The sequence below is a fragment of the Chrysochloris asiatica genome, unplaced genomic scaffold (genome assembly GCF_000296735.1).
Source record: "Chrysochloris asiatica unplaced genomic scaffold, ChrAsi1.0 scaffold00055, whole genome shotgun sequence".
Lineage (NCBI taxonomy): Eukaryota > Metazoa > Chordata > Mammalia > Afrosoricida > Chrysochloridae > Chrysochloris > Chrysochloris asiatica.
In genome coordinates this window covers 253,298-279,189 of record NW_006408573.1, presented here as the reverse complement: position 1 = coordinate 279,189, position 25,892 = coordinate 253,298, and the positions used below count along the sequence as shown (strand labels likewise).

Sequence of the window (25,892 nt, the reverse complement as noted above, 5' to 3'; positions counted from 1 at the left end):
GCTGGTAGTTTCACACTGCTGACCTTAAGGTTCACAGCCTGATTCGTATCCACTATGCTACCAGAGCTCCTTAGACAGTGTCGTTAGCTGCCATCAAAATGACTCCAAATCATGGCGGCCTCATGTACAACAAGAGCACAGCGGTCCACTGTAGTCTTTATGATCACTGGCATATCCACCCATTACTTGGCTCCGGGCTAGTCCATCTCACTGATGACCTTCTACTTCACCAAACAGGATGAAGTCATTGATTTCTTCTAAAGCAAACAAGTTTTCACTGGCTAATTTTTTGAAGTAGGACTCCAGGTTTCCTGAGACTGTAAGCTCTCCTCTGGAACCTGTTGTCTACCACGGGTGACCCTGCAGCTGTTTGGAATACTGATGGCATAGCTTCCAGGATTTTAATATACAGGTATCATTAGGTGTGGCACTGTAAGATAAGCACTGCCTACTAACCACAAGGCCAGTGGTTCAAACCCACCAGCCACTCCTCAGAAACTCTAAACAGGGGCAGTATGAGTTGGAACAGGCTTGACAGTGCTTAACAACAACAACTTAAACTAAACCCACTGCTGTTGATCACAGCTAGCCATCGATAATGAGTCATATAGCTAGCCAGTAGGACGGAGTAGTGTCCATAGTGAGTCACAGCTAGCCAGTAGGACGGAGTAGTGTCCATAGTGAGTCACAGCTAGTCTGTAGGACAGTAGTGTCAATAGTGAGTGACAGCTAGCCCGTAGGACGGAATAGTGTCGATAGTGAGTGACAGCTAGCCCGTAGGATGGAATAGTGTTGATAATGAATCACAGCTAGCCTGTAGGACAGAGTAGTGTCCATAGTGAGTGACAGCTAGCCCATAGGACGGAGTAGTGTCCATAGTGAGTGACAGCTAGCCCGTAGGGCTGAGTAGTGTCGATAGTGGGTGACAGCTAGCCTATAGGACAGAGTACTGCTGCTCCATAGGATTTTCAAAACTGCCATCTTCTTGGGAACAGATTGCCACGTATTTCACCCAAGGATAAGCTGGAGTGTTTGAACTTCTGACCTTTTGATTATCAGCTGAATGCTTAACCACTGTACAGTGAGAGCTACTTATCATGTATATTATTGCTGTTAGGAGTCCTGGTGTGGTGCTGTGGGCTAATGCGCTGGACTGCGAAGTCTTTTGATCCACAAGGTTGGTGGTTCAAGCTCACCAGCCGCTCCTTGGAGAGCTAGGGGTAGGAAATGACTGGACAGCACTTAAAAAAAACATGCCCTTGATTTAGTTACAATTCATAGCGATCCCATGTAGGGTTTCCAAAGAGCCGCTGCTGGCTTTGAACTGCTGACCTTGTGGGTAGCAGTCCAGTGTATATCCTACACCACTACATCAGAACGCCTATCATATATATGTTGTTGTTGTTGTTAAGTGCCTTCGAGTCAGTTCCGACCCATAGCGACCCTGTACAGGGTTTCCAAGGGTGTAAATCTTTACGGGAGTAGAAAGCCTCATCTTTCTCCTGCGGAGCGGCTGGTAGTTTCAAACCGCTGACCTTAAGGTTTGCAGCCTGATTCGTAACCACTACGCTACTAGAACAAAGTTTTATTTTTAAAAAGAAATTTCTGCCACATTTGTCTAAAAGCAAACTAGACTAGTAATAATCCTTAAGTGTTAGGTCTATTGGAGTTTCTAAGAAGCTGGTTAAAAGTACAGATTCATAGTTTTAATTGTTGCAGTGATGATTCCGTAGTCTGCCTTCTTATCAGATATCTGGGTTGTTCTGTCTTAGGCATCATTCTGTGAGAAACACTGATCTTGTTACAAGAATAAGTTAGAAAAGTAAACAGAATTCCCACTTACCCCTGCCCCACTGAGGCTAGTCTCGAGACTTGTTGACCTGTATTTGTCTGTTATTCACCGCAGCATGGGCTCAGCCACTGGCCTTTGGTTAGCCTGCTAACCTGTCCCAAACACACCATTCCCTCCCACCTGCCCACCTCTTCCCTTTTTTCTTTAAAAAGGACCACGGATTGTCTGTAGTGAAGCGTTTTTTTTTTCCTCTAGATGGCTATTTGTGGGTTTTGAAAGATTTCATTTATTAGACTACAGACTGTCTGTTGCCATTTTTTCTCTATACCTGTGGTTTGGTGAGGGACCAGTGGTAGATATTGCCTAGCTTCTCATTTTCACTTGAGTTTCAAGTGTCCAGTGAGCTTGGAGACTCATTCTGAGTATCCTTATTTCACATCTGGAAATTTACTGTTCATTTATGAACATCTTCTATGGAGTCCTGGTGTGGCACTGTGGGTTAATGCGTCAGACTGCAAAGCCATTTGAACTGCAAGGCTCGCAGTTCAAGCTCACTAGCTGCTCCTTAGAAATCCTATATAGGGTCGCTATGGGTCAGAACTGACTCAATGACACTTAACAACACTGTTTACCAAATATTGCTCTTGATGCTGCATGTCAGTACACAAAGTAGACAACATTCCTGTCCTCTTGGAATTCACTTTCTAGGGCGTGGGCTTGATGAGTAAAGTAAGGGACTGAAGATACAGGGCTAGAGGGGAGAGAAGTTGTGGGGATATTTTACAGGGTAATCAGAAGGTGTGGCACTGCAGGATCAGCACTGGGCTGTGAACCACAAGGTCAGCAGTTCAGACTCACCAGTTGCTCCTCAGAAACCCTATACAGGGTCATCACAAGTCAGAATCGACACAGCATCAGAAGGTGATATTTGGGCAGAGACTTAAAGGAGACGAGTGAGTGAGCTGTAGGGATATTGGAGAGACAGGAGTCCAGTCAGAAGGCTAGTGCAAAGTCCTGAAATGGCAGTGTGTCTGGGTGTTCAAGGAGTGTCATGGAAGTCAGCAGGGCTAGGGTGGCACGGGCAAGGGGGAGAGTTTAGGGAGGGAGTGGGGACCACTGTGATGACGTGGACGGGAAGCTCTCTGAGGTGCTGAGCGAAGTGGCCGAATCTAAGGTTTCCAAAGGGCCTCTGACTGCTGTGCTGAGTGAGAGTAGACTGGTGGCAAGTGTGGGTGGAACCCAGGGGCCTGCTGGGAGTCTCCTGTGCCATCCGGGAGGGAATGCTGGCTGGGACAGAGTGGATCCAGGTGAGGTGGCAATAAAGGTCAGCATCTGGGGATAACTGAAAGGTGATTTCGTGGGGGAAGGAGAAGAGATGGATCACTTGGCCTGAATCACTGCAAGGAAGGGTTTCCTGTTAGTGGAGACAGGGAAGACTGTAAGGGGCGCAGGTTTGTGGGGGAGATGAGGAATTGGGTTTGGACATAGAATTGAAAGGCCTATTGATATCCAAGTGGAGCTGCTGTAGGCAGTTGGTTGTGTAAGTTTGGGGCTACTATTTGAGAATTTTTTGAACATATAGGAAGGAACACACAGAGTATTTCTGGAATTTGTTTTCTTTTTAAAAATCTTGCTTTATATTTGAGCTTGTTAATGGGTGGTTGTGTAAAATTATTTATATATGTGTATAAAAGTGTGTATGTGTATGTTATTCTCTATCAAACTATATATATGCATACACACAATTAAGCAAGATTGTGTGTATATATGTGTGTATATATTATAAAGGAGCTCTGGTAGCATAGTGGTTACGAATCGGGCTGCAAACCTCAAGGTCAGCAGTTCGAAACTGCCGGTTGCTCCACGGGAGAAAGATGAGGTTTTCTGCTTCCATAAAGATTTACAGCTTCAGCAATCCTGTTCAGGGTCGCCATGGGTCAGAACTGACTCAACGGCACTTAACAACAACAACAATATATTATATATATGTTTATACTTGTTGGTAAGTGCCACTGAGTCTATTCTGACTCACAGCGACCCTGTGCAGCATTTCCAAGGATCATCTGGTGGATGCTGCAAACCACTGACCTTGTGGCTCGCAGTCCAGTGCTTTATTTTTATATATAGCAAGCTCACCAGCTGCTCCTTGGAAACCCTATACAGGGTTGCCGTGGGTCAGAACCAACTCGAAGGCACTTTACAACAACAACATAAATATATTCTAATTATACCTCTTAGTCTGTTGTTGACAGTTTTTGTTTCCAGAATGTTTTGATCCCCTTAGCCTTTAGTGTAGACTATTAATATTAACTAAGTTCTTTGGTACCACCCCAAGAACCATCTGCATTATTGTCAGTTGCCATATTGGGCATGTTTCCTCTGGGCATTAGTTCTTACACAGACTACGTCTACTGAAAATGGTGAAAACTTGAGTATGTCTTGCCAGAATGTCTTCCACATAGTAGGCATAACAGAGCCTCCAAGGGTATGTGAACTGTGGCTGGTGACTGTGCTTGGCAAACTTGGGCCATGATGGCACGTGGTTCATTAGGGTTAGCAAGTTGACACATGTCCACATTGAGGCATCACATTGGATGGGGTCTGCCAGCAAATCTAATGGGAGACAAGGAAAGGGACTTGTAAGGCTTTTCTTTTTGTAGGATTAGATTTGTTCCATTTTAGCTGTTTGATAACCTTATAGTTAATGCTACTTTATTAGAAGCCTGAACAATTTTTCACATGGGTGTCAAAATGATGCTTTGTAGACTCATGAAGCGCGCGTATTTGTCTTGTGATTACAGATGGGTTTTTGTCTGAGCTGTTCTACTTTTCTCCCAAGCCCTTTGCTGGGAGAGCTAGACTTAACAATCTCCATTAATTTACTCTGGCACTTCACTCGGTCAGACAGGCCAGGAACGTGGTCGTTAATAAATTCTAAAAAAAAATCCTGTGATGTTCCTTTTTTAATTGATGTCCTTCATAAATTGTATTTGCTGAAGCTGTAATTACTCGTCAAGCAGCTAAAGCAAATCTACCTCCAAGTACAATAAAGATGTTCTTTTGTGAAATTATTAAGATGCAGAAGTTCGACATGTAGAGTAATTTAGTTCTGCTTTATAATGATATCTTTTGGGATTCTATCTTTGGGGATCACAGCTACTAGAGCCTATCAAATCAGCAAAGGACCAGTCACTAGGATACCTTGTAAATGCCCCTGCCGTGCAATGACATTTCCACATCTATATGGAGTGTATGGATTTATGTGTACCTATGAGGCTAAGTCATGGAGTCCTGGTGTGGCACTGTGGGTTAATGCGCCAGACTGCAAAGCCGTTTGAACTGCAAAGTTGGTGGTTCAACGTCACCAGCAGCTCCTCAGAAACCCTATACAGGGTCACTACGAGTCGGAACCGACTTGACAGCACTTAACAACAACAACAACATGAGAGTAAGTCACAGAGTCCTGGTGTGGCACTGTGAGTTAATGCACCAGACTGCAAAGCCGTTTGAACTGCAAGGTCAGTGGTTCAAGCTCACCAGCTGCTCCTTGAAAACCCTATACAGAATCGCTATGAGTCGGAACCAACTCGACGGCACTTAACAACAACAACATGAGGGTAAGTCAAAAAGTGCTGCTACAAACGTCCCACTTCATACACGTGCAAGGTTATTCCAAACAGGATGTGTTGAAACAGGTCTCTGAAGGTGTTTGTTCAGTAGTATACTTGTCTTAGTCATGTGTTGTCAAGTTCTGTGGAGTCCGTTCTGACTCATAATCACCGTGTATACAGTTTCCATGGAGCGGCTGGTGGGTTTGAAACTACATACCTTGTGGATAGTCCAATGCTTAACCTACCGTGCCACACCAGGCACCAATCAAAATGGCAAATTAAGCCCAAGGCAGAGGGATCAACTAAGAAGGTTATGGTGACTGGTTTTGGGGATCCCTAAGGGATCCTGATTGATTTTCTTGAAGGACACAGGACAATCACTAGCTTATTGTGAAGTTTTAAGAAAATGGAAAACTACTGCTTTGGTGAGAAAAAGATTAAGAATGTTGCACCAAGGAATTTTTTTTTTTTTTTCCCCCGCATCTCCACAGTGCACCTACTCATGTTTCAGGGGGAGTAAGGAAGGACTGTCCTGGGGAATCCAACCCTCATCACACTGTAGCCCTCCTTTACCCTGTCAGACATTTTTTTGTCTCTAAAATTCCAAGAACATTCTGAGTCCCACTCCGGTGTGTTGCTGTGGCACTGCAGGATAATGCATTGGACCACAAGGTTGGTTTGAACTACTAGGTCAGCAGTTCAAACCCACCGGCCACTTCTCAGAAACCCTATACAGGATCACTATGAGTCGTAACTGTCTTGATGACACTTAACAACAACAAGGATGTGTACAGCGCTGTAGGCTCAAGCACTGGTGTGCGAACCACAAGGTCAGCAGTTCAAACCCACTAGCTGCTTCTTGGAAACCCTATACAGGGTCACTATGAGTAGAATCACTGGACGACACTTAACAACATCAGCTAGAATGTAAACACTGCCATGGTGCTGTAGTATAAGCACTGGACTGGTCACTGAAAGGTCAGTGGTTCAAACTCACCAGCCGCTCCTTAGAAACTCTATGGGGTCGCTATGTGTCAGTACCGACCTGATGACACCTAACAACAACAAATCAAAGAGTACAGAATTATTTGTAGGCAGGATTAGAGAGACGGAAATACTGCCTTCATAAATCACCGATGGAAGTGGGAGATACGTTGAGGAGCTTCACATTTCAATATTTCTGTTCAATAAAGGTTTCTACAATTTTGTAGCAATACATTTTGCCTTACCTTTGTGTATGTGTGTGTGTGTGTGTGTGTGTGTGTGTGATCGAATCACTGTCAAATTATGGCAACCTTATGTTACAGATCTCATTAGCCAGCCCTTTCCTTCATGCTCCTACTACTGGGTGTGATTGAACTGCCCACATTTCAGTTAGCCAAGTGCAAGTTGTTTGTGTGTATATATATATATGTGTGTGTGGATATGTGTAGTTGTGTACACACACACACACACACACACACATATATATATATATACATAAATATATGGGGGGGTATGTATATGTGTATAGGCATGTACATATATGTGTGTGTCGGTGTGGTGTTACATACCGTCCAGTCGGTTCCGACCCATAACGACCCTGTATAGGGTTTCCGAGGAGCACCTGGTGATGTTTGAACTCCTGACATGTGGTTCAAACCAACTTTGCAGTCCAGCACATTAACCCACGATGGCACTATGCATGTAGGCATGTACATATATATGCATACATGTGGTAAGGTGTGTAATACATATGTGCATGTGTGTGTACACATATGTGTAGGCATGTGTGTGTGTATGTATATATATATATATATATAGTCAGCAGTTAGAAACTACCATCGGTTCCACAGGAGAAACATAAGGCTTTCTGCTTCCATAACGATTTGCAGCCTCAGAAACCGTATACAGGGTCGCGATCAGTCAGAAACACCTCCAGGGCACACAGCCACAACTACAGCCACTATATTATTGCCTTAAAATATGTTTACTATACCTGGAATTGTTGCTTGGATTTTTTTTGCATCGAAAGGTGTATTGTTTACTAAGCCAAACCTTTGACTGACTGAAGTTAGATATGGGCCTACCTCACTGTTATGACTTGTATTCAGATTTGTCTTAGTATATACTAACAATGGAACTCATTTGTAATCTGGGGCCTACTTGTATGTAATATGGTGTTTGCACAAGGTTCTATTTCACAGAATGCGTCATGAAGCTATGCATGACTATACTTTAAGTATTGTTGGTTTGGGCTTAATGATAAGAGAGGGATTTCTTTTTTTATAAGTTATTTCGATTAGTTAGAGAACACTGGTAGTGTAGTGAGTTAAACATTGACTGCTAACTGCAAGGTTTGCTGTATGACACACCAGTCACTCCAAGGTGGCGGGGTGAGCCACCTGCTGTTATAAAGCTTACAGTTTGGTAAACCCTATGAGACAGTTTTATTCGTAGAGTCTATGATTCGGAATTGACTTGACACCAGTGGGTTTGTGTTCAGGTTAGCTAATGCTCTGTTAAAATGGATTTAAATTAAAATTCAGTTAGTTGACTTGTTTTTGTTATAGACTCTTGAAATTGCATAGAACAACCTTATGTGATTGAGTAGGGGTCATCATTGAATGAACATCGATGAAGGCTTACCATCTAGCAAATTGGGAAGTTGTTAGGTGCCATCGAGTTGGTACCAACTCATAGCGACCCTATGCACAACAGAACGAAACACTGCCTGGGCCTGGGCCAAACTCATAATTATTGTCATGCTTGAGACCATTGATGCTGCCACTTTCCAAATCCATCTCACTGGGGGTCTTCCTCTTTTTCTCTGACCCACCACCTTACCAAACATGATATTCTTCTCCAGCGACTGGTCCCTCCTGACAATATGTCTGAAGTATGAGAGATGAAGTCTGGCCATCCTGGCCTCCAAGGAGCACATTCACTGCACTTCCAACACAGTTCGGTTTGTTTTTTTTGCCAGTCCATAGTACTTTCAGTATCCTCCTTCAATACCACAACTCAAAGGCATCGATTCTTCTATGGTCTTCCTTATTCATTGTCCAGCTTTCACATGCATATGAGGTTATTGAAAATACTATGGCTTGGGTCAGGTGTACCTTAATCCTCAAGCTGACATCTTTGCTCTTCAACATTTAAAAAGGTTTTGTGCAGCAGATTTGCCTAATGCAATAAATACATTGTTTGATTTCTTGACTGCTGCTTCATGAGTGTTGATGGTTGATCCAAGAAAAAGGAAGTCGTTGACAACTTCAATATTTTCTCCATTGATAAGAATGTTGCTTATTGGTTGTTTATTGTTTATTGGTTTAGTGGTGAGAATTTTTGTTTTCTTTACATTGAGATGCAATCCATACCGAAAGCTGTGGTCTTTGGTCTTCCTCTGTAAGTATTTTAAGTCTGCTTCTCTTTCAGCAAGCAAGGTTGTATTATCGCCACATTGCACGTTGTGAATAAGTTTTCCTCCAGTCCTGATGCCACGTTTCTCTTCATATACTCAGCTTCTCGGGTTATTTGCTCAGCATACAGGTTGAATAAGTATCATGAAATAATACAGCCTTGCCGTACACCTTTCTTAATTTTAAACCATTCAGTGTGCCTATGTTCTGTTTGAACAACTGCCTCTTGGTCCATGTACAGATTCCTTATGAACACAATTAAGTGTTCTGGAATACGCACACTTTGCAATATTGTTCATGGCTTCTCATGATCCACACAATCGGAAGCCTTTGCATACTCAATGAAGCACAGCTAAACATCTATCTTGTATTCTCTGCTTTCAGTCAAGATCCATCGGACATTAGCAATGATATCCCTCGTTTCATATCCTCCTCCTCTGAATCCGGCTTGAACCTCTGGAAGTTCTCTGTCAATGTATGCTTGCAGCCGTTTTTGTGTTACCTTGAGTAAAAATTTACTTGCATGGGATATCAAAGATGCAGTCCGATGATTTCCATATTCCGTTGGATCAACTCTTTTTGGAAGGGGCACAAATACAGATCTCTTCCAATCAATTGGCCAGATAGTTGTCTTCCAAATTTCTTGGCATAGATGAGTGAGTGAGTGTCTCCAGTGCCACCTCACTTTCTTGAAAGATTTCAATTTTTATTCCATCAATTCCTGGTGCCTTGTTGTTTGCCAATTCCTTCAGTGCACCTTGGACTTCTTCCCTTAAGTATCATTGGCTCTTGATCATATGCTACCTCTTGAAATGGTTGAACATCAAATGTTTCCTTTTGGTACAGTGACTCTGTATATTCCTTCCATCTTCTTTTGGTGCTTTCTGCATCATTCAATAATTTGCCCAGAGAATCCTTGAATAACGAAAGTTGAGGCTTGAATTTTTTCTTCAGTTCCCCCAGCTTGAGAAATGCGGAGCTTGTTCTTCCCTTTTGGTTTTCTGACTCCGGATCTTTGCACATTTCGTTGTAATATTTGACTCTATCTTCTCAAGCTGACCTTTGAAATTTTCTGTTCAGCTGTTGTACTTCCTCATTTCTTCTATTTGCTTTAGCATCTCTACACTGGAGAACAAGTTTCAGTGTTTCTTCTGACATCCATTTTGATCTTTTCCTTTTTTCTTGTCTTCTTAATAACTTTTTGCTTTCTTCCTGCATGGTGTTCTTGATGTCATCCCACAACTATTCTGGTCTTTGGTCTTTAATGTTTAATGTATCAAATCTGTTCTTCAGATGATCTCTAAATTTAGGTGGGATATTATTCAAGATTGTATTTTGGCTCTCATGGGATTTGTTTTCATTTTCTTCAGCTTCAGTCTGAATTTGCATGTGAGCAATTGATGGTCTTTTCCACAATCTGCCCCTGGCCTTGTTTTGGCTGATGATATGGAGCTTTTCTATCGTCTCTTTCCACAAGTGTAGTCATTTTGATTTCTGTGTATTCCATCTGGTAAGGTCCATGTGTGTAATCGTCTCTTATGCTGTGTAAAGAAGGTATTTGAAATGAACAAATCCTTGGTTGTTCAGAATTCTGTTATGTGATCATTTCTATCACCAAGGCCATATTTTTCCAATTACTGATCCTTCTTCTTTGTTCCCAGCCTTTGCATTCCAATCACCAGTAGTGATCAATACATCTTGATTGCATGTTTGATCAATTTCAGATTGAAGAAGTTGGTAGAATTCTTCTGTTTCATCTTCACTTGCTTAGTGGTTGGTGTGTAATTATGAATAATAGTGGTATTAACTGGGCTTCTCTGTAGGCGCATGGATATTATCACAGACAGCGTTGTACCTCATGACTGATCTTGATATATTCTTTTTGACGGTGAATGCAACACCATTCTTCAATTTGTCATTCCTGTCATAGTAAACCATGTGGTCATCAGATTCAAAATGGCCAATAGCAGTCCATTTCAGCTCACTAATGCCTAAGATATCGATGTTGGTTAGTTCCATTTCATTTTTGACAAGTTCCAATTTTCCTAGACTCATACATTCCATGTTCCAATTATTAATAGATGTTTATAGCTATTTCTCTTCAGTTTGAGTTGTGCTCCATCAGCAAATGAAGGTCCCACAGGCTTTTCTCCCATGGGCTTTACTCCGTTCTCTTTATCACGGTCAACTCCACTTTGAGGAGGCAGCTCTTCCCCAGTCACATTTTGAGTGCCTTCCAACCTGAGGGGCTCATTTTCTGGCAGTATATCTGACAGTGTTTCTCTGCTATTCATAAGGTTTTCAGTGACTAAATATTTGGAAAAAGTTAATCTCTGCTTCTTCCTAGTTTGTCTTCATCTGGAAACTCATCTGAAACCTGTCCACTCTGGGTGACCCTGCTGGCATTTAAAATACCCGTGGCCTAGCTTCCAGAATCACAGCAACTCACAAGCCGCCACAGTACGACAGACTGACGGACGAGTGGTGGGAAATAGACTTAATTAAAATGACTTGAAGTGATTTATTTAGAAATTTTTATTTAGTTGATTTGGTAAGGCTCAGAAATTTTCTCATGGGATAAAATAAATTGAGATACTCACTTTTATAAGAATGAGTCTATAAAAATAAAAGAATACTGTTATAAAAGAACTTAGAACAAGATTTCCAAAGGAAATGCCCCAAAGTAAGTTTTTGTTGTTTCTTTTTAGTTTACTATTTCTTAAAAATATATGCTGTATCTCAGTAGGACCCTTGTCGTCTTATTCACCGTTTGGTCTCCAGTGCAAAGTGCAGTGTGTGGCATGAATGTTTTGTTGAACGAATGAAGTACAGAACTTCTCAGAGCTTTCTGCTGGTCTTTGTAGTGAGTGTTGGTGCCCATTAAAGATAGGGCGGCAGTCTGCAGCCTTTTCCAGTCTTTGTGGACTATGGAACCCTTTTCTTAAGCATTTTGCCTTTGTCTAGTATTCAGTAAGATAAATAACAAAGTGTAAGGATTTTTTTAATTCAGCTGAGTGCTGAGTGAAATGTTAAAGTTCTGTGGGTGTTAGAATGCACAGAGTGTGAGGCAAGCATCCTTGTTTGAATCTACAATCTTGGTCAAGTTGCTTGACCTTGGGTTAATACTTAGATGCATCTTACTAGTAGTTGGAAAAATGCATTTAATTTAGTCCCACTTTAGAAAATTATACCAAGGTACGTAGAGTACCACTCTTGGCACACAAATCCAACCTGATTCAGAGACTCTAAGACCTAGTGGAACTGCCCCTGTAGTGTTTCTGAGGCTGTAAACCTTTAAGGAAACCTACTGCCTCATCTTTTCCCCATAGAATGGCTGATGCATTCGAATCGCTGATTCTGATTAGCAGCTGAGTAAGGGATGGGGAACCTTTATTCTGCCAAAATATGTAACATCATTTGTGGGCCATACAAAATTATCAACTTAAAAATTAGCCTGCTATAATATTTGGTCAAACATTTAATTAAAACTGAAACCCTATACCAGATCACCATGGGTCGGAACCGACTTGATGGCACCCAACAACCACAACAGCAGTGTGATGACAGAGTCCTGGTATGGTGGCATAGCATAAGCACTGGCCCACAAGGTCAGTTTGAACAGCAAGGTTGGTGGTTCAAATTCATCAGCCCTTCCTCGGAAACCCTCGACAGATCACTATAAGTCGGAATTGACTCGACAGCACAAAAATGTGATGACTGGTACTTTGGTTGCCTCAGCAGGGCCAGAACCCAGGGCCAGAACCCAGGGCCACCCCCCAGCTCAACCACTTGGCTGACCACTCAGTGAACCTTAATCATCATCAAAAACTTATGTGATGAGTTGTTCCAGTTAGGGTAGGTGATTCTGTGGCAGTGAAGTCAAAATGTACTCATTCTGTCTCTCTTCCTTGGGAAGACTTGAGCACAACAGGTTCTGTTGGAATTTCTTTAATATAATGTGTTTACACTCTCTTAGAACATAGAGTAAATTAAATTGTACACAGTTCACTTCAAGTTCATTTTCCGAGGGCATTAGTGATTCCATGCCAAAAAGATCACTTTTTCTTTCAGAATCTTTGAAAACAAAACAGGACTCATAGGTCACATTTTAAAATAAAATAATAAAAATAAACTGCATGCTACTTGGTAAGTTAAGTCAAATACAAAGCAGTACAGACCACTTCATTGTTTTTACTGCCACTGCAAAGCTGCCAGACTTGGTCAATACAAACACACAACATACAGAACAATTAGAATTTCAGAAAAATGAAGGATTCTCTTTTTAAATGTGAGAATGTCCCAGATTGTGCAAAGGAGCACGCTCATGCCAAGAAAAAAAACGTTGTTTATCTGACATTCATACTTAACTGGTGTCCTGTATGTTATCTGGCTCCCCTGCCACACCAGCCAGAGTCCCAGACACCTGTGCAAGAGAAAGACAATTGTCTGCAACAAGTCCATGTTTGAAGCCTCCTTTGTAGATGAGAGATTTTATGCAAACAGAATAGAAACCTTTACTTCTATTTGAAATGATTTATAACAGTTCCCGCCTGATCGCCAAGTGTTTCTAAATTAAAAGCCATTAATTAAGGCCTTATATAGATACAAAAGATATGCAAGGAGAGCTTTGTAATTCCAGCTCAGTACTTCAGGTGAGAGCTTTTCAAATTACGTGGACCACTGGAACCACCTGCTTGACTAAACGCTGTGCAGCCAGAGAGCGGCTCGTCGCTGCCCGAGCAGCCAGTATTGTTACTGATTTTTCTCATTTCTCCAGGGCAAATACTAATTAATGGATACAATTCACAGCTGATTAGCTGTAGTTTCTTCAGTAATTACATTCGCATACTAACTGTTCAGAAGAGGATTTCTAACCCAGTTCTTATTTCACTCTAAGCTTAATTTGTTTTTTGAATTGTTTAGGCCCTTAGTTTAATAGCCATTTTATTTTTCTTTGTTGTTTTAGGTGCTATTAGATAATAAGTGAGTTTAATCTTAAAAAAAAACACAACAACAACAAAACCTCCGATAATGAGCTGTTTGCCTTAAATGGATTTCTAATTCCCGAACCAAACGTACATTTAAGTAATGTTGAAAGTTGTGATGCAGGTAGGATGTAGTTTGGGGAGCTTGGGTTGGTGCTTCGTATACAGGTCTTGAGTCCAAGTTCTCATAAGTATCCCAAAGAACATTCAGGATGGCGCTTCCAAGATTCAGTTCTAAGATCATTGTTGTTAAGTGCCATCAAGTCGGTTCCAACTCATAGAGATCCTGTTGTAGGGTTTCCAAGGAGCAGATGATAGGATTGAACCTCCAGCCTTTCAGTTAGCAGTCCAGTGCCTATCCTACAATGCTACATTAGGACTCTATTGGTTCACTAAAAAATTCAAGACAGAAGCCCATACTTTTCTTGTAGACGTTTTACCCGAAGAATGGGGAAACTGTATGTGTGATTTCATATGCCTTCTGAGAAACCAAAGTGCTAACAAATACATCTTCCAGAAATCCCTATAAAGATAATTATTGAAATGAATCTGAGGCCTGTGTTGAGCCTTTCTGATGGCTCATCGTGTGGGTGTGCCTTTAGCTGTCATTTTGCAGGCTGGGTTTTGCCTATGTAGACCAGGGCAGCATTCTGGGACCATTAGAATCTCTCATATAAATCCTGCTTAGCCTTTGGATGCTTGACATGATAAAATATAGCATGTCAGTCCTGCTTCCATACATGAATCCGGCAGGTTCACATTCAAAGTCTAAGAACTGGAAACAAGTGTTCGTTGGTTTATTGAGAGGAAGATTGCATGAGGCTTGTATATCTTATATTCTGTTGTATATATCCTCCATAGACTCCTAGTGTGGTGCTGTAGGATCAGCACTGGCCTGCAAACCATACGTTGGCAGTTCAAACCCATTAGCTGCTCCTTGGAAACCCTACACATGGTGGCTATGAGTCAGAACCGACTTGATGGCATTTAACAGCAACAATAATTCTATACATCCTCCATAGCTATCTGTAAGTGTGGAGTCCTGGGGTGACACTGTAGGATAAATGCTGGACAGCTAACCGTGAGGTTGGTGGTTCAAGCCACTCCTTGGAAACCTTATTCAGAGTCACTATGAGTCAGAACAGACTTGATGGCACTTAATAGTATCTATCAGTGTACCTATGTATCTGCCTATGTCCTTGGAAAAAATTGTACCTTTAAATGATAATTAATTTTATTTAGTATTTATATTAGAGAATGGTAGGCGTGCTGATTGTGCGGTGGTTTAAGCACTTTACTGCCAACGAAAAGGTCAGCAGTTGGAGCCCATTAGCCACTCTGAAGGAGAAAGATACAGCAGCAGTCTGCTTCCTTAAGAGATTTACTGCCTTGGCAACCCTATGGAGTAGTTCTGCTCTGCCCTGTAGAGTTGCTGTTACTTGGAATAGACCCCTTCATTGTGGGCTTGGTTTGGTTATTAGACAATGGACATATATTACAGTTTGCCCTTTGGAGACCTATATTGTATTTGATATGCCTTAAAGCAGGCAAAGTTGTGGTTGTTAAATGCCATTGACTCAGTTCTCACTCATAGTGACCCTATATAGGGTTTCCAAGGAGTGGCTGGTGGGTTTGAACCATTGACCTGTGGTAAGTGGTCTAGTGCTTCTCCTACAGGGCCACCCCAAGATTCCAAAGGAAAAGGTACACTTTATTAAAAGAAGGGCATTGTTTCACCATTTAAGAAATCATAAAGAAATACAGCTCTTAATAATGATGCTCACAGGAACTCTCCATAGTGGCTGGCTGTTGAAAGCAACAAAACATATCTACTTAAACTACTAGAATCAGAAAACACATTTCTGCCCAAATCCAAGGTTTACATTTTGATAACAGGTCCCTAGAAGTATAAAGAGCTTATGTCTGAAATGCTGATACAGTATTATTTGTGACGGTATGAATAGGCCATTGTGTTAGGGAATTAAATAAAAATTGCTGTGTTCATAGGATTTTGCAATTTTTTGAAACCTCTTTGCACTTAATGTTACATTGAGAGATTAAATAGCACTGTTTTGAACAGCTCTGATGACCATAGATACCGTTTTAAGCACTGTTTGGATATTAAAAAAATTCTTTAGCCTTATGATTTATTTATATTCCTGCCACACCCCATTCACTGAAAAATGGAGTCCTGGGAATTGAATTTTATTCCCTTTAATTCACATTTTAACTTGCCCACATTTGTGACATCTGGTCTTGAAAAGTAAGTCCTGAAATCCCAGCATGCTTTACAAATGTGTCAAGGTGATTTTCTTGGCAAGTGTTTTTCTTCTAACCTTTGACAAATGCCAGTTCAGTAAACAGCACACACTAGTGACTAGTTGGCCAAATGCTTGTAATCTTTACCCTTCGCTTTTTGTCTTACTGAGAAACAAAACTGTTTTCTAGAATTCTGTAGGTAGGTTAAGTCTGTGCTTTGTTTTCTGAAGAGACTGGTTTTCAGGCCTGCATTGGGCTTTGTCACATTTGGTCTAAACCCAACTCCTCGTGTTCCTGTATGATGCTGCATATTTACGTGAAGTGATCTGCTTTCTCGTAGTTTGGAACTAACAACAACTACATGAACATGGCTGAAGCGAACAGCGCATTCTTTGCTGCTAGTGAGGTAGGTGTCTGCCCCTTTGTGTGTTCATGTTTTGTGTGATGTCTCCATAATTTAATAGGCTTGCAGGGAAAAGCAAAGTATCCAGTTTTTCTCTTATGTGGCACATTGGAAAAGAAAGAAGAAAGGTCTGCTGTTAAGGAAAATGACCTGACAGGGCTTCATTCAGTGTCCATAGACTGTTAATAATGTTAGTAACTGCACATACATTTCTTGATGGAGAAAATGTACATGTAAATAAGAGCACATGTACACATTAGAAGTTATATAAACAGTGTATTCATGTCTGCAAACAAAGTGTTGTTGTTAAGTGCTGTTAAACCCTATATAGGGTTTCCGAGTAGTAGCTGGTGGGTTTGAACTGCCAACCCTACTGCTACCAGTCCTACAGCTTTATTTGTTGGTATTTTGGAAACCAGGCTGGAAGTGACTTTGAATGGAAAATATTTAAAAATCGTATCTTTGGGGATAATTTAAGATGTTGTGATTCGGGAAACTTGACAACAGTGTTATAGTTTCTTGGGTTTTGGGTGTTGTTGTTGTTAAGCACCGTCCAGCTGATCCCAACTCATAGTGACCCTGTATAGGGTTTCTGAGGAGTGGCTAGTGGGTTTGAACTGCCGATCTTGTGGTTCAAAGCAATCTTGCAGTCCAGTGTATTATTCTACAGCGCCAGTGTGGACGATGTGTAGTGTTTTGTCGGCTGTACAGCTCTCATAGATCTGGCCTCACAGTAGGTGCTTAGTAAGTAGTTTTGAATGGACGAGTGCATGTGCTTCATCTTGACCTTAGCTGGGAAGACTGGGTTTGTCTTCAGTTTGGGCGCAAATGGGATAAATGTCCTGCAGTCCGTACTTCATGACCTGGGCTCTTGGCTTGGTTTCATTGGCCAGCTAGCAGAGAAACTTTGATCTTAACTAGATTAAAAAAAAAAAAAAAGTGGTTCCCTAAAAATGGTAGACGGTGTGAGATTTAAGGTTTTAAAAGCAAGACCAAATAGAAGTGAAATTGGTCCAAATGCAACATTTCTCAGCGTTCATGTAATAAAAGTCTTCATTTTCCAAATATCTTTAAATATAGGAAATTGAACTAGCTTGACCCCAGAGAGTGAAAGTAATAATGGCTTCAGAAGTGATCTTGGTGCAGGGAAGAAAGTGATATGCAAGAAATTAGCTTTGAGAAATTACTTGAATAAATGGGGATTAATCATTTTTACAGTGACCATCATCTCTCTAAGCAAGAAAATATCTCAGAAAAGAGAATATTGTTTGGCACTGACTCCCATGTTGTTTGTGATAATGAATACAAACCCCATCTGTAAGGACAACATGATGTTTCAGTCTGTAGGATTTTTCTCCCTACATTGGAATCAAACATTGATGAAAGCTCTGCTTCCAGCAGCTGCTCAGAGACAATTTAATTCCAGCTGTGATAATTCACCGTGTCAGACATTGGCTGTTACATGTTGATACAACAGTTCTCCAGATTTGCATTTTTATCAAAAGGAACAAATGTTTTGAACATTTCAGTACAGATGGTATTTAACCATGTACATACTACTTTAGCATGTTCAAGGGAAACACTGAAAAGTCAATATCTGTAAAAAGTGATCATGTAAACTCGGAATGATTAATCTGATTGTGGGTCAGATGGTGTACTTATTGAAACCAATGTGTTTTTATTTGTTGGTGCCATACATGGCTAATTTTATAATCTCAGATAATCCACTCTTTTGGGGTTATTCTTTTCTCTAAGAAATGCTTAACTTTACATTTAATACATTACTTCTCTTTTAATGTGGTATACGATTTTAGCATTTTCTTGGGTAGATAGTATAATTTTATTGTATTGTTTTAGTAGGTTATGATATAGCAGCATACTAAATTCTAATTTAAAATTAATTTGTCTCTTTAAAAAAATCACGCTGTAGGGACAGATTATATATGATAGCTTTCTATTCCTTAACAAAAATCAAAATGAAAACCTTAATTTGGATGGCCCAGCCTAAGAAGTGCTTTATGTTGGAGTTTAAGAGGTAATCTTATGTAACAATTTCACTGTACATTGTTCTTTGAGAAGAAAATAGAGCTCAAGGAAATGTTAATGCTCCGCATTATAGCATGTGCCTAATTTCTCAATCATTGCATTGAACGTAAATTTATTTGGTTTTTTAACATTTTAATGAGTGCAAACTAATTCAGAAAGACTTTAGCTTTGAGTGCTGCAAAGTCTAAATTGTGCCTGAAACCAATTTCCTTCACATAGATACTGCCTTGTAGATAACACTACAGGGACTAGGATACTATGAGTTTGAAATTCACACATATGCTTTATGTTTTCCATTGGTGTCATGATTACCATGACCATTTTTAAAGTACCTTAAATATTTATTGAAATAATATTTCAAGTGTTAATTACAGTGGTAATGAAAACAGCCAAATGCCACATATCAAGAATGAGTGTTTATCCGTATTGTTAATGTGATATGTTAGATTTCATTAAGCAGTAATGGGGTAGCAAATGAGTCACAAATTACAGTTGCATCTGTTACTAGACCACATTAGTGCCAAAATAACAGCAAATGCAGCCATAGGGTTACGTTCATTAGCCAGCCACGTTTGTGGCCAATTCATCCCTTTGTGTTTGAGAATTTGGGGCTACCGCAGTTAGCAATTGACATATTTGGGGGTCGCTATTCAAATAGATATGTCATAAAATCTGATCTTTAATTTCAGCTTTCAGATGTTTTATTATGCTGCAATGCTTTTGACTATATTAAATTTGCTAAGAACCTCAAGATTTTCAGTTGTCTGACCATAGTCTTTCCATAGCCTGGGACCTTTTTATTTCTGATGAGACACAAATAATGACAGCTGACAGGTTCTATGTACTACAGAGACCAAAAGAAAGGGTTTTTGTTTTTTGTTTTTTTCTCCGTGAGTTTGTACCTGTTTTCTCTCAAATAGTTATGTAATTATGTTATCATTGATAGTTTGAAGAATGATAGTTTTCATGTCTTAATTCGTTCTTAGCTGATTGTAGCAAATTCAAATGACCTTGCACTGATTCATTCTTTCAAATACAATAAAGAAGAAATTAATTTGGGACCTCTGTGTTAGGATAAAACATATCAGAGTGACCCCCCCCCCCAACTCCTTCACCCCACCAAACAAGTGTTTCAGACCTTGCTCCTCCTTCACCCCCAAATCCATTCTATTTTAAGAAAAATGGTTAGTATGTTTATGCAGGCAAAACCTGATTTGCATCAGAAAACCCTGTTTAAAAACAGTCTGCAATAATTCTTCTGAAGAAAAACAGTGCTTTATGATTTACATAGATCTTGAGAAATGACACTTGTCCAAATAAATAAGCAGCATCAATGTGGTGGGTGTTATCTATATTGTTACAGTCCTGGTGTGGCGCTGCAGGATAAGCACAGTTTGAGCCACAAGGTCAGTGGTTCAAACCTACCAGTTGCTCCGCTGAAACCCTATATGGGGCCTCTATGATTGGGAACAGACTCGACGGCACTTAACAACAATGACGCTAGACAGTCTCTGTAACTTTAAGGGTGGTGGAAAATGTTCTGGTGGATACATATTAAACTGTTCATGTAAAAAGAAACAATCCCCCTTACAGTTTAAATAAAAGCACCGACACCTTTTAATATGAGTTCTGATAATCCTTATATAAATTGTTGTCTAACAAAAAGCAACATTTTCACAGATGCATTGATTGCACTTGGGAATATAACAGTAAGGAAATTAAAAAACCTGAACCACGAATTTAATATTGCTTGCTTTATCTGTTGTAGCAGAAAGTAAATATGTGTAATGTTCACTTCTGGATTAATGTTGTGTGTGCACCACAAAATTGTCAGCATTTTATGAAGCATGCGGATAATGTAAGTGGTTTGAGCTGTTTCGCTAACATATCAATAAAGTGGCAGTTTGTTAGATAGCCAAATCTGATGTCGCTGTTGCGCCAACTAACAACAAAGACAGATGTTGCTAATTAAGGACGCATTAAAAACTGTTAATACTGATACTCCATTAAAACCATATGATAATGAGACTTAAATCTTTAATCAGAATGATCAGCAAAACTTTATATATGGAAATCTGTGTTTAAGATGTTTATATTTGAGACTATAAATATGTGGCCTAGATATGTAGTGGTTTCATGCCATGCTTCTCTGCCACCTATGCCTCCCCTCCAGCCCCTAAGGAGAAATAAGATACAGGAACAGAATTTGAAGCTGTCTATATTTTCTTTCTTTTTAGCAGACATTTCATACGCCAAGCCTTGGCGATGAGGAGTTTGAAATCCCACCCATCACTCCTCCTCCAGAGTCAGACCCTGCCCTGGGCATGCCTGATGTCCTTCTGCCCTTCCAAAGCCTGGCGGATCCACTGCCTTCCCAGGGAAGTGAATTCACACCTCAGTTTCCACCTCAAAGCCTAGATCTTCCTTCCATTACAATCTCAAGAAACCTTGTGGAACAAGATGGTGTGCTTCATAGTAGTGGGTTGCATATGGTAGGTACCACGTTTCTTGCTTGAAAGTGTTTTCACTTGCGCTTCTTATTGGTGGTAGAGGTCTGAGAGCCATGCTTGGAAATGTCCTTCCACCTGTACTGAAATGGCACAGGAACTAGATGAATCTCGGGATTGAGCAAGAGGGTGGCTGGGTAATAGCCATGTGAAAGGGCATGTGAGTCTTGGACTGGTAAGATCCTTCTTAATTGAAATGATTTTTAAGAAATCTGATTCACTGGTTTGGAAGCAGCTGATTTGATCTTTCCTTACCCTTGGTTTAATAAAGCAATGTGCTTGAAGTTGAGTTTGCCCAGGAGAGATTTAACAAATGGAGGGTCTTTTTCATTGGTTGGATTACAATATAATGTTTATGAAACATGGCTTTTTCCTACCTCACATTAAATATCAAACTGTGATACAAAGAAACGGGAAAAAATTGTTTCTAACCAGCAGAGGAAAATGTAGAGTGGGTTATTGTGTGAAATACACCTAATTGTGTTATTTATTGTCATAAACATTGAGTAAGGCACTCCAGAGAGCCAAGATTACTAATGCAATAATTTTGGTTCTATTTTTCTTAGTGTGCAATTATAGTTAGCAATCACCAGAGTAAATCTGCTTTAATATTTTAAACTCTTCTGCTGGGATTCTTGTTGGCTTGTTGTCTTTTGGTTTTTTTGGGGTGTTTTTTTTTTTTTGCATTTGTGTCTATCTAGGTGAGCTACTAAGTAGCACACAATTTAAAACAAGACTAATAGTTTGTAGGGCTTTATTTTTTTAAAACCTGGTAAAAAGAAACAGATGTGTTGGTATAACAAAAAACAAATCCTATTGCTTGTTTACTTGTTTGTCTGCACATTAGGACCATGCGGGTGATGTTTATTGGTTTCATTGTTAATTCCCCAGATGACAAGGGATGATTGCAAAATATGTAGTGGATTAACAGTGCAAAGATTCAGCGTGCTCTCTGAAATATAAAATTATGTTCCCAATTGGATTTCGGCACCATCGTTTTCTTTGCCCTGTGATCTTTTGCATTTGAACTGAACATCAGGGTTTTTATTTTTGCTTTTTGGCCAGTAAAGAATGCAGCAAACAGTCGCTCATTAAGTATTCATAAATGTTCTCTGCCATCATAAATAATTGTTTCCTCTGGACTTTTTTTTACATCTTTGTCCCTTTGACACTGGAATGGAGGGTCTGCCCTCTGTTCTTCTAGCATCGGGCTTTGCAGTGTTGTGCCTGGAAAATCATAAACATAAAGGGATTGTTTATTCACTAAGGGAGTTAGCCAGGGCTCACTCACTATTCGTAGATGCTCAGTGAGGCTAATTGAAGTTGTGGAAATAGTTAAAAGACCATATAATCTATGCTAAAATGTGTAATTTATTAAATTGGTAAATATTTATTAATAATATAAGAATCTGCCTTTAAATTAAACATCTGATGAATTACCTTGCCTTTAAGCTATAAAACTGTTATTGCTGCTATAAAAAAGTGTAAAGGAGGCATTTTGACTATGAAATTTCATTTCATGGTCAATTGAATTTACTATATTGGAAAGAACTAAAGATGGAATCATAAAATAATTATGATATTCACATACACTTAAAGAACAATGCTTTCACATACTGGCGTTGGGAAAAAAAGGACTCAATTTTTAATGCTTCTCCTGTAATATATTGCTAATCACTAAAGCAGCTGAATTATTTCATTGATTTTTAGAAGCATAGGTACTTTAGCTGAGTACAATCTCTTGTCATGGTATTTACACGAACCTCATTGCATTTATTGGTGCCTTTTTGAAGTTTTACTGAACCAGAAGGCTATTTATTTTGACTTGAAACAAACTAATCTAGTTGAAAATTCTAGTAGAATTTCACCTTGAAGAAATGTCATGGGATTTTAAATCACAAATGTTGGAAAAAATAAAATAGACTAGGACAGAATTATGATGAATACACTGTGTCGTTGGCTTTCTTCTGCGGACTAGCTGACATGTTCACCTATAAACTTGAATTCAGAATTGCCAGAGGCATGGTTAAAAATAGGTTATGTCAAGGTTCCTCTCTATCTCCCTCCGGGTACTGAGTTGGCTGGCTACATCATAATATTCCACAACAGCCTCCTCAGAGATTTCCCTTAGGAAGGTCACCAGAAAAAGAATAAATAATACTTTATACATCATGCATCCAGCATGCACTGGATATTTCAGACCTTATGCAAGTCAGAAGTTTTATTATCCAAATGAATATGGCTGTCGGTTAAGAATTGCTATGGTGAATTAGGACTATCATAGAAGCAGAAAAGCCAGCTTGTTTATGTTGTGTTGAACCAGCTTTTCTTCAGAGCTTCATTGGTTTTCCTTTAGAAAGAATGATAGTTTGTTACATTACTGATGAGCTGCTTTATTGTTGGCAACAAGCACTACATGTTTATCTTCCTTAACTTCATGCCATTGTGTTTTAAAACAGAAAGCAAGAACCAAAAGAGGGGGGAAGGGGATTAAAAAGAGTCCAGTGATTAGCATTCACAGTTTCAAAATATGCAAATAAACACCCTTGTATTCAAAAGCGAATTGCTGAAAAATTGAATGTCGATGCATTTGTGACTTCAAAGAACAACTCTGATTTGCTTGTGGATCTGTGTATTTTAAAAGAGGATGTGGTGAGCAAGTCAAAATCATCAGTGTGTTTTGGTTAAAAATTGGTTATTACCTCCTAAGTATTATCGTCAGTCCATATGATCATCTGGAAATTATTTTAATCGAAAAATCTACAACATGTGCTTCAAAGGATTTGTGTGTGTGTGTGTGTGTGTGTGTATGTTTAACACCTCTCTATAATCTGCCCAACCTGCTGAGTAGCATTGACATCAGTAGTACATCAATTTCAGAAAGTGGATTATTTTTACTAGACAGCTATTGTGACATATTGGGTCAGTCATAAATGAAAGATATTCATGCAAGCATGCAATACTTGTAATGAAGTCTCACTCTGACCTTCTGTATGATTGATTCTGTAATTTAGTTTTCTCAGGCAGTGCCTGAAATGAAATGAAATCATGTTGAACAAGTTTTGAATACCCACAGTGCACCAGGAGAAGAAAAATCTGCAGCCCTAGAGGCTTGAGAGAGAGCAGCTGAACGATTTATCTCCATGCTATTATAGCCTTTGCCAGCATTCAACATTTCTTTCTTTCTTTCTTTCTTTTTTTTTTCTTTTTTTTCTTATTTGGCTTAAGTACTTAATTCTGCAGGTAGCTGTAAATGGGAAAATAAAATGCTGTTCAGATTTAAAATGACAGCATAGGAGTATGTGCAGGGGACTGATAAAATATCTTGAATAGAACTGACCTTTCATGTAGCTGAAAGTTACTGGGGGATTCATCCTCATAATTACCATATAGATTATTTTTATTTCTTTCCTGCAATGAAACATTTCAGAGAGCAGTAGTGCTGATTGAATGAAAATTGAACTTGTTAACATTCTTTTCAGCTTAGCCTGTTGTACATAACAGAAGGTTAGCTTTGATGAATTTCAAAATTCTCTTTGATATCTAAGAAACAGACAGCAAAATAATTGTCTCTAGTCTGATATTGTCTATGCCCCCCAAAAGAGAATTTATAAAACACACTGATAATTCATACACTTATTCCTGCACATATTATGTTTCATGTTTAGAGGGTTGACGTTGGTTTGATGTGGCTGTGGTTTTAATTGTGATAGTATAGTTACAGAAAATGCTACGATGGGACTTTTGTACTTTCAGATGTAGTTGTAGAAAATTGAAAGAGATGGCAGGAAGGGAGGGATATTTAAGTGTGGTGGTTTCTGTGCCTGTTAAGGAAAAAGAAAAAGAGCAGAAAAGTCCTTTGGAAGACTGACATGCAGAGAGGAAAAAGGTAAAAGCTTTTAAAATATCCGTAAGACTCTCAAATGGTAATCTGCACAGGTACCATTTTTTATCAGACAGTTGGAATTTATTAAAATCGTTCATCTTAAAATCACCAGGCATGTTTTAATTGTTTCACCATCATTTGTTGGTATAGCTTGAATTTTGAAATTTAATTATTTTTGTTTTTACAAAACGACTTTCATGCCACTTTGATTCTTTAAAAAAAATCTTACATTAAAAGAAATAGCAGACTTCAATTAATACATTGTTTTAGCAATGTTGTTTAATGTGTTGCAGATAAAACAGTTATTTCATGGGTCATTAATGTGTTTAATGCGCGGAACATTCTATTAAAACAAGCCCTTATTGCTATGAACATGCTCATTGTCAATAGAGGCTGCAGAGCTGAATTCTACTGAAGGATCACCATTTAGTCATTGACGGAAACCATCAATTTCTTCTAAAAGTTGAGTCATTACTTCAGTAATAGTTACATTTAGTCTAGTAATGGCCCAAAAGTCTTTTCTTGCAAGTTAATAATAGAGATGGACTGACTTATATAAGCAGAAAACACATTTTAAGTGGAGTTGTTGTTAGGTGCCATCAAGTTGGTACTGACTAATAGCGACCCTATGCACAGCAGAATGAAACACTGCCTGATCCTGGACCAACCTCACTACTGTTGCCACGCTTGAGTCCATCGATGCTGACACTTGGCAAATCCATCTTGTTGGGTGTCTTCCTCTTTTTCTCTAACCCTCCACCTTAGCAAACATGATATCCTTCTCCAGCGACTGGTCCCTCCTGACAATATGTCTGACGTATGAGAGACAAAGTTTGGCCATCGTGGCCTCCAAGGAGCACTCTGGCTGCACTTCTTCCAAAATGAATCTGTTGGTTCTTTTGGCAGCCCATGGCACTTTCAATATTCACCTCCAACACCATAACTCAAAAGCATCAATTCTACAGTCTTCCTTACTCACTGTCCAGCTTTTGCATGCCTGTG

General features: G+C 39.6%; 1 protein-coding gene across 2 annotated transcripts in view; it reads left to right on the top strand.

The window, feature by feature from the left end:
* Positions 1 to 25,892, top strand: part of TOX3 (TOX high mobility group box family member 3) — a 173,699-nt gene that overhangs the window by 115,355 nt on the left and 32,452 nt on the right. The window contains exons 2-3 of one of the 2 annotated variants that reach the window (XM_006863514.1): positions 16,389 to 16,454; positions 20,735 to 20,989. In XM_006863514.1, the coding sequence (XP_006863576.1) occupies positions 16,389 to 16,454; positions 20,735 to 20,989 (321 nt within the window). Of the gene's footprint in view, positions 1 to 16,388; positions 16,455 to 20,734; positions 20,990 to 25,892 lie in introns of those variants that run through there. The other variant, XM_006863515.1, reaches the window with a different exon arrangement.